The 17,196-nt window shown below is 47.1% G+C and overlaps 1 protein-coding gene across 1 annotated transcript in view; it reads right to left on the reverse strand.

Annotated features, from left to right (window-relative positions):
• The window catches only part of KCNK17 (potassium two pore domain channel subfamily K member 17), a 64,933-nt gene extending 53,111 nt beyond the window's left edge, over nucleotides 1-11,822 (reverse strand). Inside the window, exon 1 of the mRNA XM_030199258.1 lies at nucleotides 11,613-11,822. Coding sequence (XP_030055118.1) covers nucleotides 11,613-11,822 — 210 coding nt within the window. The remainder of the gene's footprint in view (nucleotides 1-11,612) is intronic.
• Between the last annotated feature and the right edge of the window lie 5,374 nt (nucleotides 11,823-17,196).

Raw genomic sequence — 17,196 nt, forward strand, 5'->3', positions numbered from 1 at the left:
GAAGATTCTCCCAAAGCCATAGTCTAGTGCGGGTTATCTCAAACAGGGGTTCCACATTCTCCTGATACAGTCGCACTAAGTTCTTCGGAATGGTGGTACCCAGGTATCTTATCTTGTCATCCGCCCTTGTCAGAGGGCCGTCCACTCCCGGCTGCGCCTTATCAGGGTATACTTCCATGACCAAGGACTTCTTGATGTTTAAGGTGAATCCTGAGAGTTCACCAAATTCCTGTATAAGCTGCAACAGATGTTTTTGAGTGTCTATTGGACGCGTGGTCGCAATCAGCAAGTCATCCGCAAATGCTAGTGTTTTAATGACTGCGCTCCCCACCCCGACCCCAGGAATATTGTCTGTTTTCTTTAAGGCCCTCAGTAAGGGTTCTAGGGATAATATGAACAGGGCCGGGGACATAGGGCAACCCTGCCTAGTGCCTCTGGCAATTTCAAAAAGCTGTGCGCTCACTCCATTCACTAGCACCAAAGCTTTCGGCTCCATGTACAATGTGGCTATCGCATTATAAAACCAACCCCCGACTCCCATATATCGCAGGACTGCGAACAGATATCTCCACCCCACCTGATCAAATGCCTTCTCGGCATCCAAGGCATATAGAGAGGCTGGTGTTTCCGATATTTGAGCTGTGGACATGGCCAATAGCAGTCTGCGAACATTCCTAGCTGCCTGCCTAGACCGGACAAACCCCACTTGCTCCTCTCCTATTACCCTTGGTAGTATCTTAGCCAGTCGGTTGGAGAGGATCTTCGCTAAGATCTTTAGGTCTACGTTGATCAGGGAAATGGGTCTGTAGGAATCTGCCTGATCAGCTGGCTTCCCGGGTTTTTGAATCAATGTAATGGATGCTGTGTTTTCATGTTTTGGTAGGCGACCGTTATCAATCACCTGTTCATAGAAAGCACTGATCACCGGGATAAAGGATGTGGGTAGAGCTTTATAAAATTCTGCAGGAAACCCATCTGGTCCGGGCGCGGATCCCATGGGCAGTGATTTTATTACCTCCTGTATTTCTTTGGCCTCTAAGGGTGCTTCTAATTCCTCCTGTTCCCCCTCTGTCAATTTTGGCATCTCTACCTCATCCAGGAATTTTTTAATCTGCTCTTCATCTGGATCTCTACCTGCTTTGTATAAAGAAGCAAAGAACCTGGTGAGGATCTGGGCTATCTCTTCACTCTTATTTTGAATATGTCCCCGCTCATCTCTAAGTGTCAATATTGGACGGCGAGGGCCCCATGCCGTGAATAATTGTGCCAACATTTTCCCTGATCTGTTTCCATATCGACGGAATTTATATTGTTGGGAAGCTAGGTATTTTTGCCCTCTCTCATGTATTAAGGCATTAAGCGTTACTTGAATGGCTTTCAGCTGTTCTCTTGTCTCTGCGTTCGGCTGTCTGATATATTGGGCCTTTGCTTTTCTTAGATCTTGCTCTAGTCTTACTATGGCTATCGTCTGTTTTTTATTTTTGGCATGTACATAAGCGATTATCTCACCTCTAATTACAGCCTTAGCAGCACTCCATAACAATTCTGGTTGACCCAAGTGCTCTCTATTATTTTGAAGGTAATCTTCCCATTTCTGTCTAAGAAATTCTCGGAATTCTTTATTTTGTGAAAGATAGCCTGGGAACCGCCAATTGCGGGCCTGCTGGTGAAAATTTGGTACCTCCACGTCAATCCAAACTAACGAATGGTCTGTTATCTCCTCCGGTCCAATCTTAGAAGCCAGAACCCATGGGAAGGCCGGTTGAGTAATAAAGATATAATCTAGTCTAGAATATGTTCCATGGGCCCTAGACAAATGGGTGTAATCGCGTTCCCCTGGGTGTAAACATCGCCATGTGTCTATGAGGTTAAGGGCTCTTTGAAAATAAGAAAGGGCGTGCGCTTTGGGTCCCCTTCTCGAAGTTGCCCCTGGGTTTGAGCAATCCTCACCAGGATCCATTACCAAATTAAAATCTCCCAGCACTAAGAGATGAGCAGACCCATACAAGAGGCACACCCGCACTAAATTTGGGTAAAACTTTGGGTCAAATGTGTTAGGTCCATATACCCCCAATATTAACAATTCTCTTTGATGCACCCATAGCCTTATCAAAATGTAACGCCCATTTGGATCCGCTTCTACCACCTCCGATTTTGTGGCCAGCCCCCTACGAATCAACACTGCCACTCCAGCTTTACGATCCCCTGACGACACTGCGTGGACTTCTCCTACCCACTGCCTCTTTAATTTATCATGTTCCTCAGGCGTGAGCCTGGTCTCTTGAAGGCAACCTATATCGACCTTGTGACGCCTAAGGCTTGCTAAAATTTTTGTTCGCTTGATCGGGGTGGAGACACCTCCTACATTCCAGGAGGCAAACCTTAAAGACCTAATATTAAAGTTTTCCTGCGGGTGTGTGTACTCCAGCGCTTCTTGTCTGTGGTCTCCTCGGGCGCCCAGCCTCGCCCAAGGGTGTGTTATTGCCTATTCCTTCCCAAATCCCCCCTTGCAACAAAGGGCACATCTCATCTTCATGACCTACTCTAGACATCAGGAGTGAATTCCCTATTCTTCTGGCCTGCTTTCCCTTCTGATAACCAAATCCTTCCCTTCCCCTATCCCTTTCCCCCCCTCCCAATCCCTTCCCTTTCCCTCCAGTCTCCATTCTGTCCCCCTCTGCTGTCTATCGGGAGAACGGTGGGATCAATGGTGTGAGGTCTCCCCCTCCCCCATCTATAATATTTTGTTTCCCCCATACCTTCATTGGAAAATGGCAAACTCTCAGGCCCCAATTTCTTTTCTATTCCTTTCATCTTCCTCCTCACTTGAGCTTGCTTTGATAGTTATTAGAGTCCATAATAAGATTTAAGTTCTCAGCCATCCAGTCTTGCGCTTCTTTTGGAGAATTAAAGGCATGCCATTTACTCTGATGATTGATCCGCAGAGTGGCCGGGTATGTTAACATGAATTTTTGGCTGGAGTCTGCCAGCTTTTGGCATACTCTCCCGTAGGCCCGTCGTCTCTCTTGTAAGGCCAATGAGTAGTCCTGGAAAATCTTAACGGATGATCCCTCAAAAGTCAGCGAATCTCGCTTCATTCTCGCTCCTCTCAAGATTTCCACTTTATGAACAAAGTTGTGAACTTTCACCATGACCACTCTAGGCCGCAGGTCGGTGTTATTCCTCCTACCGACTCGGTGGGCTCTCTCCAAGCATACTGCTCCAATGCTGTCCGTCAACGCAAATTCCGTCTGCAGCCATTTTTCTAGTCTGCTAGATAGTGAGCGATCTGGCACTGTTTCTGGAACGCCAATTATACGCAGATTGTCTCTTCTAGACCGATTCTCGAGGTCGTCCAGCAACTGTGATTGTTTCCGCACTGTCTGTTTCAAGTCTTCGAGCTCTGCCGCCCTTCCGGTCTGCTCGTCTTCAGCGGCCGACACTCGCTGCTCTAATTCCCCTGTGCGCCTCGTTGTATCCGCCAAAAGGCTCTCCACTGCTGCTAGCTGGCCTGAAAGTTGCTGCAGATCTGGTTGCAGGGCCAGCTTCACCGCCTCCGCCAGCTGCTGCAGTTGTGGGGGGGAAAACATCGCCGCCTGCCCATCCGGCGGAGCGCCCGCCGCCATCTTGGGGTCTGAAATGCGGGGCTTGTCCGCCTCTTTTTTTCCTGTTTTCGGTGGCATTTTAGGCTCCAATCTTGTGACAAATTGGTCCATGCACTCGCGGGTCCTTCTTATCGAACTCGTTCGGTATCGGGGGTTGAATCGGCACTTACGATCGATGCGGGGGAGGGTTCGGCCTAAGAGAGGAGCTTCTCTGCTTCCGCTCCTCTCAACACATCACGTGGTCTCGAGAGGAGGGTAATAAACAGAGAAATACAGCTTTATGGTTTATAATGGGTTAGAAAACCCAGATCCTTATTAAGTCATGTTTGTTGGGTGTCAAAATATTCAATCATTCTTATTTCAAAGGTCTTACGTTCCTGTATTGTTTTAAAAGTACCTTTCAGTATTCTTACTGTGAAATCACTGGTGCAGTGTTCTGGTCTTGTAAAGCGTTGGCCCACAGGGGTGGGGGCTTGACTGGCACCGGCTATTTTCATGTGATGTCTGTGCAGATTGAATCTTGTCTTAAGCATCTGGCTTGTTTCTCCAATTTAGCATCCTTCGTTACATTTCTTACACTGAATGATATGTACCACATTGGAAGATGAGCAAGTGAAATAGTCCTTTATGTTGAATATTTTTCCTTTGTGAATGACTGTGGGGTCTTGTGAAATGTTTTGGCATAGTTTGCAGCTGGCTGTGTTACACGGAAAGAAAGACTCAAGAGAAATCCTCTTCAAATACCCTAATGCCTGCTCCTAGCTGGCGCAATTTTTTTTGAGTGGCTTTTTTTTTTTTTGCGCTGTTCTCAGAGCATTGGGAGGGAATAGGAAATGACCTCGTTAACATCCGTTTGACTGTATTTGCATGCTATTTGTGCTGATCTTTGGCAGACACGTTACCTCTCACGCTAGCATTCTGCGCTCATTAATGCCAACGCAAATCACCCGTAGCACCAGCGTTTGGTTTCGAGCATTGGCCCACGAGAAACTTGGCATCTCTGCATCTCTCTACACAACCTCCCCTCCCCCCCTCCCCAGGTCTTAAAGGCAAGATGAGGCAGCCGTGACCTTTGTATGAGAATAGACTCTTCAGAGGGATGTTTACCAGCAGTGCCACCTTATCTCGAATTTCAAAAGATAAGATGAATGAGAAAGTGAAGGAACACAGATGAAAGAAAACACTGTCAGACAAGGCCGAGACTGCCGCACCTTGCCCCTGACCAGCTCTGCCTAAGATAGCTCCCAGTACTGAGGAACAAGGCTTCCAGTGTGCACTGGACTGCAGCATTTTACCTCTGATGCCAGGCAGTAGGTGGCTTCACTCGTGGATCTGAGACCTGTTCACCCAGGTTCATATATCCGCTCCCCCACCTCCTCCTCCCATTTTCCTTCCTTTCAAGACCGGTCTCATTAATCAGTAACACTTACTAACAAACCAATTTCACTTCTTCAGCTGTAAGGGTCTAAAATACAGACTAACGCACGCGCCAAGCTTTTCTTACCTGAGTACGCAGTTATGGAACGAATTGCCACTTAACCTAAAAATTATTTACGAACTAACTAACTTTCGTAAATCTCTGAAGACCCACCTCTTCAACAAGGCATACCACAATCCACTATAATAAAATGCACCCTCAACGTTCTGAGGACACTGACGTCACTGCAGGCACTCAGACACTGATTCGTAAGTTCATGGTGGTGAAGCCAGAACACTCACCATGTCTCCATGCCCCGCCCTCGCGTCACACGTGATGACGTCGACGGCGGAACATGTACACAACCATGCAAATGAACGAACGGGGAGGAGTAGGTACTGCTCCCCTTCCAACAAATCGCAGCCACCGAGGACGTGCCCATCACCCCGCCCCTTTCGCATCATCACCCCGCCCCTTTAACGCTAGCACCCCGCCCCCGGTCGCCCCCTCTTCCCCCCCATCACCTCCCCTCCCCCTACGCTACTATCCCTGGTGGCCTAGAGGTACCTGTTCGCTCGGGGCAGGAAAGAAAGAGCCCCCGCTTTCCTGCCCGGAGCGCTGCTGGTAGCTGCCCTGCTGCATCCTGTGCGAGTCCGGCTCTCGGCGTTTCAAAATGGCCGCCGAGAGTTGAAGTCTCACGAGGCTGCTTCAACTCTCGGTGGCCATTTTGAAACGCGGAGAGCCTGACTCACAGAGGATGCAGCAGGGCAGCTACCAGCAGCGCTCCGGGCAGGAAAGCGGGGGCTCTTTCTTTCCTGCCCCGAGTGAACAGGTACCTCTAGACCACCAGGGATACTAGCGTAAGGGGAGGGGAAGGGAGTCCCGTGCCCGCTAGCGCCCGTTTCATGACAGGCAGAAATGGGCCTTTTTTACCAGTGTTCAATAATTGTAAATGTAACACATCTCCACTTTACCTATATTCGGAACTGTTTTCTTCTTATATCTGTTTGCTTAATTTTATTATATCATGCGTGTTCTCTAAGTAATACTAATTGTCAACTTCTAATCTGGAATGGCGAATGCCATAACGGTATACTGTAAGCCACATTGAGCCTGCAAATAGGTGGGAAAATGTGGGATACAAATACAACAAAATAATAAATAAATAATTTGGGATAAAACAGAAGGCCACAGTTTAGTCTTTTAACTTTCAAAACATATCACATCAAAAATAACATCCCCCCCCACCAAGGTACAGCTGGCAAATGTAGCAGCATCAACCCTCCCCCCTCCTCCCCCCACTGCACGCCATGTCAGCAAAGCAGCTAAATCCACTTCCTGTGGTCGCCGCCAATCTTCCTCTTCCGGCCTCACCCTGGTAGCAAGATCCCCAGCTGCTGCGGACCTCCACACATTTAATCCGGGTCACCCAACCCACCTTTCAGTGAGCTGGCTCACCCCCCATGAGCCATTGCTCCTGTACGTCGGGTTTTCTGCTGCTGCGACAACCCGACATCTGAAAAGACAAGTCTACATCACAGATAGTCACACCTACTGACGCAACCGAAACTGGGCGGGAGGACGGGAAAGCTGCCTACGAGGAGCAGGAACGCCCTGGTCCTCGGAGGGGGCAAGCATTTAAGGGGCATCCATAGCCCACCTCTTCCCACCCTCCCAAGCCTGCAGGATCACGGGCAAGCTGCATTCTTTTAAATATACCCAATATTGGCCACTCAAAATCCCGCCGGACCTGCAGAACCCCCCCCCCCCCCCCCCCCCCAGCCAGTAGCATCTGCTCTAGCTCGACCCACAGGCCCAGCCCACGGTTAACGGGGCCCATCGAGACAAGCTCTCGGGCTTGTCTTTTCAGGTTTGTGCTGATCATGGGCATGGTGTGTGCAATCTCTCTGAGGATGGAATAGGCCAGCATCCCTGGAGTGGTCTCTTCTCATACAGGCAGAGAAGGGCAGCCAGAGCCAGACGAAGGATGCTCATGACACACCCTGCATCACTAAAGCTTTTACTGGGAAGGCAGACACATCTCAGGTGCTATAGACCCTGGATGAAAAAAATCGAAAGAAAAGAGAGATAAACACACACAAAGAGACAGGCCGACTGCAGATAGTTCAGTAGCGGGTCAAAGACCTGTCAGAAGCACAGAAACAAAATTTATTCCTAAAAGGAGAGCAAGAAAAAGAACTTTTAATTCAAAATGATTTTACTCGTGAAGGGTCCTCGCCATTTCCACTAACACATTCTACACCTGAAGCGGAGATACCTTAAGACGAAGGCTTTTGACCAGCTCGTGAAAATGGTAGCTAACACAGGGCTTTCCCAAGTGGCCAGCTATAAACACTTCCCACTAGAGGGATGGAAAATAGATTAAAGCAGTAGAGTTATTAACTAAGGAACGCTGTTAAAAAGTGAACCTTTAAAAATGTTCTTTCAAGCAGTTTATTGATCACACCGTACCACATTCTTTCAAATTCTCCTCCTTTATCTAGGTGTACTAGAAAGGCAGCTGACGTGAGCAGCTACTCACTGGCCATGTCAGCTTAGAAGAAAACACATGCAGAGCTTCGGAAGACAGTTACATCATGCAGTGACTAACAGCATAGAAATCAAACAAAATAAAACATGGAAAAGAAAATAAGATGATACCTTTTTTATTGGACATAACTTAATACATTTCTTGATTAGCTTTCGAAGGTCGCCCTTCTTCCTCAGATCGGAAATAAGCAAATGAGGTAGCAGATAGTATATATGAGAGAAACATCAAAGCATTACTTTGACAGTCTGACAGACTGTAGTTTCATCGCGTGCCCCCTAGTCCTAGTATTTTTGGAAAGTGGTGGTAATGAAAATCTTGTGCAGGAAGAGAGCGAAGGGGACCATCAGTGTATGTGGGCTAGCCGGCCCTGGGATGAATGTTCATTGCTGCTTGCAGGGCTGATGCCTCTCTGGAGGGGAAGCTGCAGGCCCAGAGAGAGGCACAGCGGTAATATTTCTGCAGTGCCTAGTATAATTGGTCACTGGAGGTACTTGTTTACATTTTCTATGCCCATGTCTGAGCTGGTAAGAAACACACTCATTTATTTATTCAAAACTTGACATTCTGCTGTAGCTGAAGGACAGATCACAGCGGTTTGCAAATAAAAACCCAGTCAACAGAAATAGAATAAAATAAAACAGAGAAAAGAAAATAAGATGACACCTTTTTTATTGGACTAACTTAATACATTTTTTGATTAGCTTTTGAAGGTTGCCCTTCTTTGTCAGATTGGAAATAAGCAAATTTTGATAAGTAACAGCATATACAAGTGAAACATCAGAGTATTTCAGTGACAGTCTGAAGGGATGAGGGAGGGGTGGGTTAGGTGAGAAACAGAGAGGGCTGAGGGGATGAGGGAAAGGGAGATATGCAGGGTGATCAGAGGGCGACAGACCAGTGGAATTTCATGGTTTATAATGGGCGTGACCTTTGCATTACGCCGGGCAGGGAGTAAGTGCGACTGCACTGAATTATTGTGGGAAGGGAAGAAGGAGTGCTTGAACATCTTGGAGAGCTAGACCCCAGAAGCAGGCGTTGTCCAGTGCCGAAACACGGCCCATGTCGGGTCATTAATAAAGAACTTTTATTGTCCCAGTCTTGAAGGCCCAGTGTTGCTTTTTCTGTTTATAATGGGCTGGAAAACCCAGATCTTTGTTAAGTCCTGTCTGGTGGGTGTCAAAATATTTAATCATTTTGACTTCAGAGGTCTCGTTCCTGTATTGTTTTAAAGTTTCGTTTTAGTATTCTCACCATAAAATCACTGGTACAGTGTACTGGCTTGCTGTCCCACCGAGGTTAACATCCTGGTTGGCACTGGCTGGCATTTTTCATATCATGTCTATGTAAATTAAATCTCTTCTTCAACATCTGGCTTGTTTCTCCAATATAGCACCCTTCGTCACATTTTTTACTCTGGATGACATAAACTACATTGGAAGATGAGCATGTGAAGGATTCCTTTATGTTGAATATTTTCCTTTGTGGATGACTTTGGGGTCCTGTGAAATATTTTGGCATAGTTTGCAACCGGATAAATTACAGGGACGTGTGCCCTTCTGTTCCTTTTCAGTCTGTGAAGGAAGTTTACTTCTGATTAGCTTGTGTTTTAAGTTGGGTGGCTGTCGGAAGGCCAGTACTGGTGGGGATGGGAATATCTCTTTCAGTAATTCATCCTCCTGGAGTATAGGTTGTAGATCTCTTATGATTTTCCTCAGTTTTTCCAGCTCTGGATTGTATGTCACTACAAGGGGGATTCTGTCTGTGGATTTTTTTCTCCTTGTACTGTAGCAGATTCTCCCTGGGTGTTTTGAGGGAGGAGGCAATATTCTTGGAGATTATTTGGGGGTTGTAGCCTTTCTGTTCGAAGGATGCAGTCAGGATTTCGAGGTGCCTATCTCTGTCCCCTGGGTCAGAGCAGATACGGTAGTATCTTGTAGCTTGGCAGTGGATAGTGGAGGCAGTGCATGCAAATCTCTCTCATACATAGTAACATAGTAGATGGCGACAGAGAAAGACCTGCACGGTCCATCCAGTCTGCCCAACAAGATAGACTCATATGTGCTACTTTATGTGTATACCTGACCTTGATTTGTATCTGTCATTTTCAGGGCTCAGACCGTAGAAGTCTGCCCCGCCTCCCAACCACTAGCCCCGCCTCCCACCACCGGCTCTGCCACCTAAACTCGGCTAAGCTTCTGAGGATCCATTCCTTCTGAACAGGATTCCTTTATGTTTATCCCACAAATTTTTAAATTGCATTACTGTTTTCATCTCCACCACCTCCCGCGGGAGGGCATTCCAGGTATCCACCACCCTCTCCGTGAAAAAATATTTCCTGACGTTTTTCTTGAGTCTGCCCCCCTTCAATCTTATTTCATGTCCTCTAGTTCTACCGCCTTCCCATCTCCGGAAAAGGTTCGTTTACAGATTAATACCTTTCAAATATTTGTTTCTTCTTTCCTCCAGGGTATACATATTCAGATCAGCAAGTCTCTCCTCATACGTCTCATGAATATTCATTGAATACCCCTTTAAGTAACCACTATTTTAATCTTATAATGAAAATTATTCAGTTTTTTTTATTAGTTTTTCATATGCTATTAACACATTTTATCAAATTTCATCATGAGCCATATCAATTCTTATTTCCCTCTACACTGTTAACGTTCATACACTCATCCACATTAACTCTCTGTATTTGTTCCTCTACCGGAGAAGGCAAACGCCTCTACAGTTCTGTGTACAGATGTTCAAATATTTGAAAAGTATTAATCTGCAAACGAACCTTTTCCGGAGGTTCGAAGGCGGTAGAACGAGAGGACATGAAATGAGATTGAAGGGGGGCAGATTCAAGAAAAATGTCAGGAAGTATTTTTTCACGGCGAGAGTAGTGGATGCTTGGAATGCCCTCCCGCGGGAGGTGGTGGAAATGAAAACGGTAACAGAATTCAAGCACGTGTGGGACAAACATAAAGGAATCCTGTTCAGAAGGAATGGATCCTAAGGAGCTTAGCCGATATTGGGTGGCAGAGCCGGTGGCGAGAGGTGAGGATCGTGCTGGACAGACTTATACGGTCTGTGCCAGAGCCGGTGGTGGGAGGCGGGGCTGGTGGTTGGGAGGCGGGGATAGTGCTGGGCAGACTTATACGGTCTGTGCCAGAGCCGGTGGTGGGAGGCGGGGCTGGTGGTTGGGAGGCGGGGATAGTGCTGGGCAGACTTATACGGTCTGTGCCAGAGCCGGTGGTTGGGAGGCGGGGATAGTGCTGGGCAGACTTACACGGTCTGTGCCCTGAAAAGGACAGGTACAAATCAAAGTAAGGTATACACAAAAAGTAGCACATATGAGTTTATCTTGTTGGGCAGAGTGGATGGACCATGCAGGTCTTTTTCTGCCGTCATCTACTATGTTAGTATGTTACTATGTTAGTTCATAATATACCTATGCACAATTCCACACTACATTTATTCATTTCATCTACAAGACCATAGCATAAACAAGAAATAACAGTCTATTCATATTATAACCAGATGATATGTAGTCTCTTTATCAAAGATAAACGTTCTTGTTAATAGTGTAGAATTGATATGGCTCATGATGAAATTTGATAAAATGTGTTAATAGCATATGAAAAATTAATTAAAAAAAAAACAGAATAATTTTGATTATAAGGTTGAAATAGTGGTTACTTAAAGGGGTATTTAGTAAATATTTGGTAACCTCTACGTATATTAATGAATATTCATTGTGGATATCCTGACAACCTGACTGGGGGGGGGGCGGGGTGGTGCCTCTTGGATCAGGTTTAGGAACCTCTGCCTTACACCATAAGAGACACATGGCTTGAAGTTTTACTTCATGAGAGGTTCAAGCAGGCTAATTAAACCGGCTGCACTTTTGCCTGCTAAGGTGAACGAGCCTGTCTGTAGGAACACCTCAGGGACCTGCTGCTGCTCCAAGTGTCCCACATCTGGAGGTGTCTCGCCAGAGTCTCGGGTGACCTCTCAGCCCGAATGTCTCCCCCCCCCCCCCCCTCCTTACCTTGATGAAGGCTTCCAGCTGTGGGGGTTCCATGCCCGAGCGGTTCCGCAGTTCATCCCACTTGGTCTGGGAGATGGGCTGTGCGTGCTCCTGCTCCGTTTCACTCTCTAGAGCCCAGAAGATACCGGCACCCGCCAGCAGGAGGGAGACATAGAGCAGCGTCAGGAACAGCGGGGCTGCTACCGACCTACAGGAGCACCGGGGGGACATCCCTGGAGCCGGGAAGGACAGGGAGGGGAGAGAAAGGGGAGACTGCACTTAAATAATGGGAAGGGGGAGAGGGGGTGCAGCATCTAACACCGCAGGAGAGGGAGACTTAAAAAATGTGTGTGTGTGAGGGGGGAGGATGAGGCGCGCCTAACACTAGCGATAGGAAAGTTGCAGCAACCAACACCGACCGGGGTAGGAAAGAGAGAGAAAGGGGGAGAAGTGCATCTAACATCGGGGGAGGAGGGAGAGAAGTGGAGTGGAGTATGAGGGGGAAGTGAGATCGGGTCCTCAAGTAGACGATCGGCAGCACCGTCCGACCGCAGCGCAGCTCTTCTCTCCTCCCTCCCTCTCTCTCTGCACCTTCGCGTCTCTCCAGCGCCCCGCCCCTCCACTCCTCCTTCTGTCTCTTCCCTCCCCCCCATTCATTTTCTCTCTCTCTCTCTCTCTGCACCTTAAGGTCCCAGTCCCTCCAGCGCCCCGCCCCTCCACTCCTCCTTCTGTCTCTTCCCTCCCCCCCATTCATTTTCTCTCCTCCCTCCCTCTCTCTCTGCACCTTCGCGTCTCTCCAGAGCCCCGCCCCTCCACTCCTCTTTCTGTCTCTCCCCCTCCCCAGCCCCCATTCATTTTCGCTCTCTCTCTGTACCTTCACGTCCCTCCAGCGCCCGGCTCCTCCTCCTCGCTCTCTCTTTCCCTCTCCCCCTCCCCATTCATTCATTCATTCTCTCTCTGCGGGGGATGGAGGAAGTCGGAGCACAGAAACGCAGGCACCCCTCCGCGGGATCGCAGGGCACAGAGCAACATATTAAACTGTTCTTCAACTTCCCAGGACATCACCCAGACCCAAGGAGAAGAACCCAACTCCCCCTCCCCAGTCCAGTCAGGCTGGGTTTAGTGCTGCCCAGGCATCTGCTCACATTAGCATTGGCTTAAATACTATCAGCCACCAGCACAAAGTAATGTTTTTTTTTGTTTTTTTTTGGGGGGGGGGGTTCCCCAAAGTTAATTGCACAGTGGGTACTAAATTGCCAGCATAGGATGCCACACCCCCAGCCCCAGCTATTCAAAAGTGCCTGCATAATGACGTGGAAGCCTAGTCGTTTGAACTGGGCTTCTGTGGAATTCCCAAATCCCCCACAGAACTGTCACGTAAAAGTAGGGGTAGCACTAAGGCACATCCTCCCCCCCCCCCCCCCCAACATGCTGAGCACCACCTCAGGCCAATTTACCTTTGAGGTGCTGGATGGCAGTGGAGCCTGTGATCATTGATTTAAAAAAAAAAGTCTGTTTTTGTTTTATTTTTTTTTCTTGTCTGTATTTTTAGATTGTAATCCTGTGCATAAGGAATGGATCCTCAGAAGCTTAGCTGAAATTGGGTGGCGGAGCAGGTGGGGGGAAGCGGGGTTGGTGGTTGGGAGGCTAGGATAGGGGAGGGCAGACTTATTCTGTGCCCTGAAAAGGACAGGTACAAATTCAAGGTAAGGTATACACATATGAGTTTGTCTTGGGCAGACTGGATGGACCATGCAGGGCTTTTTCTGCCGTCATCTACTATGTTACTTTTGAGCAGGGACTGTCTCTCTGTGTCAGGTGTTCAGTGCTGTGTGCATCTGGTAGCACTATACAAATGCTAATAATACATCGTCTACAGGGCATCAAAGAGATGCACATTCAGGTACCATTGGTATTTTTCTGCCCCTGGAGGGCTCTTAATCTACCTTTGTACCTGAGGCAATGGAGGGTTAAGTGACTTGCCCAAGATCACAAGGAGCAGCAGTGGGATTTGAACCAGCCACCTCTGGATTGCAAGACCAGTGCTCTAACCACTAGGCCACTCGTCCTCCCCAAAGAATCTTGTTACTCTTTGGGGTTCTACATGGAATGTTGCTACACTTTGAAATTCTGTATGGAATATTGTTATTCTTTAGAATTCTAGAATCTTTATTTATTTATTTAGATTTTTCTCACACCTTTTTCAGTAGTAGCTGAAGGTGAGTTACATTCAGGTACTCTGGATATTTCTCTGTCCCAGGAGGGCTCATAATCTAAGTTTGTACCTGAGGCAATGGAGGGTTAAGTGACTTACCCAGGATCACAAGGTGCAGCAGTGGGATTTGAACCGGGGCTGTCCCTGATTCTGAGCCCCCCCCCCCACCCGCAGCATCATCAGACTCCTCCTCCATATACCTAGCTTTATTAAATGAAATCAAAAACACCCTGACTCAGGAGCAGGTTCATTACTGCCATGGTATACACAAAATTAACTTCTTTGGGAACGTTGAAGGCAATTCTCTAACTCCACACCTTGTTTTCTCACTATCCCCTCTTGCCTTACCTCTGTTCTCAGAAGGGCTGGAAGAATGGGTTATGTTATGTGGAGGGGCATTTTAGAAAGAAACGTCCAAGTTGCGATTTGGACGACTTTGTAAAATGTCTAAATCCGGGGGCGGGGAAAACCATATTTTCGAAACAAGATGGACGTCCATCTTTCGTTTCGAAAATACCGTCAGAGACATCCATATCCAAGGAAGTCCTTACATTTGGACGTCCTTGGATTTGGACGTCTTTGACTTTCGGCGATTTTCGAAAACAAAGATGTCCAAGTCAAAAACGTCCAAATGCAAGCCATTTGGACGTGGGAGGAGCCAGCATTTGTAGTGCACTGGTCCCCCTGACATGCCAAGACACCAGGGGGCACTGCAGTGGACTTCATAAATTGCTCCCAGGTACATAGCACCCTTACCTTGTGTGCTGAGCCCCCAAAAACCCACTACCCCCAACTGTACACCACTGCCATAGCCCTTACCGATGAAGGGGGCACCTATATGTGGGTACAGTGGGTTTGTGATGGGTTTTGGAGAGCTCGCTGTTTCCTCCACAAATGTAACAGGTAGGGGGGATATGGGCCTGGGTCCGCCTGTCTGAAGTGCACTGCAGTACCCACTAAAACTGCTCCTGGGACCTTCATGTGCTGTCATGGACCTGAGTATGACATCTGAGGCTGGCACGAAATATTTTTAAAGATGTTTTTTGAGGGTGGGAGGGGGTTAGTAACCACTGGGGGAGTAACAGGAGGTCATCCCCGATTCCCTCCGGTTGTCATCTGGTCATTTCGGGCACCTTTTTGTGCCTTATTCGTAAAAAAAAAAAAACCACGTCCGGGTGAAAAACGTCCAAATGTTCGTCACGGACATCCTTGCTTTTTTTCGATTATGGGTCAAAGATGTCCAAGTGTTAGGCACACCCAAGTCCCGCCTTCGCTACGCCTCCGACATGCCCCCTTGAAATTTGGACGTCCTTGCAACGGACTGCAGTTGGAGACGTCCAAAAACGTGTTTCGATTATACCGATCTGGACATCTCTGGGAGATGAACGTCCATGTTCTGATTTATGTCGAAAGATGGATGTCCTTCTCTTTCGAAAATGAGCCTGATAATATAGTAAATGATGGCAGATAAAGATGTGTGTAATACTTCAACCACCTAATCCTGTTCCTACCCCTGTCACAGAAATGGTTTCAGAGTCAAAGTCAGAGTCGAGTCAGGCTGCTTTTAGTATAAGTAAACTCTTAGGGCTAGAAGTTTCCCTTTGGTCTACCTACTTCCCTGCTCCAAATTCGGGGTCAATCTCATTTTTATTATTTAACTCTCAGGTACTTTCAAACCTAAAATGCTTTTTTTTTTTCAAGAAGAAAGGTACCAGTACTCACGTGTAGAGGGCTGTCCTTAACAGATGAGGTGACTCTTTGTTTGCAATTTAAGGGGCCCTTTTACTAAGCCACGTAAGCATCTACACGTGCCCAATGTGCGCCAAAATGGACTTACCACCTGGCTACCATGTGGCTCTCGCACTAATTTCATTTTTGGCAGACATCTGAAAATAGTTTTTATTTCGGATACGCGTATCGGACGCACGTCAAATAGCATTTGACGTGCATAGGTCATGACCGCTCAGTTACCGCTTGAGACTTTACCGCTAGGTCAATGGTAAGGTCTCAGACCCAAAATGGATGCGCGGCAATTTTCAATTTGCAGCATGTCCATTTTCGGCAAAAATTTAAAAAAGGTTTTGTTTTGTTTTTTTTGCACGTGCGCTAAAAAATGATTCTGAGCACACCCAAAACACGCGTCTACACTACCGCAGGCTATTTTTCAGCGCACCTTAATAAAAAGACCCTTCAAGTTGGAAAATGTTATTTACATAAAGAATTCGCAGTAAATCAACTTCATGTGCATAAAACCTCTGAATTCATGCACATAAAGTTATTATTATTATTATTATTTATTGCATTTGTACCCCACATTTTCCCACCTTTTTGCGGGTTCAGTGTGGCTTACAGTACGTTATGAAGACTGGAAGTACATTTTGTTACAGCTCAGTTATGGATTACATTATAAAGCGTTATGAGAGACAAGTTTTGTAACAAGGAATATAATAATGGAAAAGATCATTGAGACATTGGAAGGAAAGAACGGGAAACTAAGTGGGGCGATACATTGGAGGGAACCCGCGGGAAACAGGTATGATTGAGGTAAGTTTGCGGGAGATGAGAAGGTGAGGTAGGGGAAGGGAATTCAGAGTGGCTGTAGTGATGCATCGTTGGACATTGAGTGCGGTTTTATGTGTTATGGTTCTTTCCGTAAATTTCCTCAAAGAGGTGGGTCTTCAGTAGTTTGCGGAAGGTTTTTTGCTCATGGATCGTTTTCAGGTTGCGTGGTAATGAATTCCAGTACTGCGTGCTCATGTAGGAAAAGGTTGACGCGTGCAGTGTTGATTTACATACGTTAAAAATTTCTACATGCCTTAGGCTCCCGGAATAGCCACATCCCCTGCAGAATCCACGAAATGGCAGCAACGTAAATATTGCACTGGTCCCTGAAACACGGCTCTTATGAGAATGAGCCAGACTTCAAATTATGAATCCCCGTGCCAGGACTACATTCTCATAAAATACTTCACCATGCACAGATACCAGTTTAACAGCAATTCCAGCATGAGCTACAAAAGAAACAAACTTTGCCTAACCCCAAGTAAAACTGAGCTCCTGAGGTTTCCTAACACAACGGATCACATTCCTGACCTCAAAATCTCTTTTGGGAGATACAAACTCCCCCTTAAATCACACGTTAGGACCTTTGGGGGGCAGCTGGACCCAACACTGATCCCCACATATCTAAGCAACCTCCAGGAGCTGCTTTTATCACAGTGGAGGAGTGGCCTAGTGGTTAGGGTGGTGGACTTTGGTCCTGGGGAACTGAGGAACTGAGTTGGATTCCCACTTCAGGCACAGGCAGCTCCTTGTGACTCTGGGCAAGTCACTTAACCCTCCATTGCCCCATGTAAGCCGCATTGAGCCTGCCATGAGTGGGAAAGCGCA

This window comes from Microcaecilia unicolor, chromosome 3 (genome assembly GCF_901765095.1).
Source record: "Microcaecilia unicolor chromosome 3, aMicUni1.1, whole genome shotgun sequence".
Lineage (NCBI taxonomy): Eukaryota > Metazoa > Chordata > Amphibia > Gymnophiona > Siphonopidae > Microcaecilia > Microcaecilia unicolor.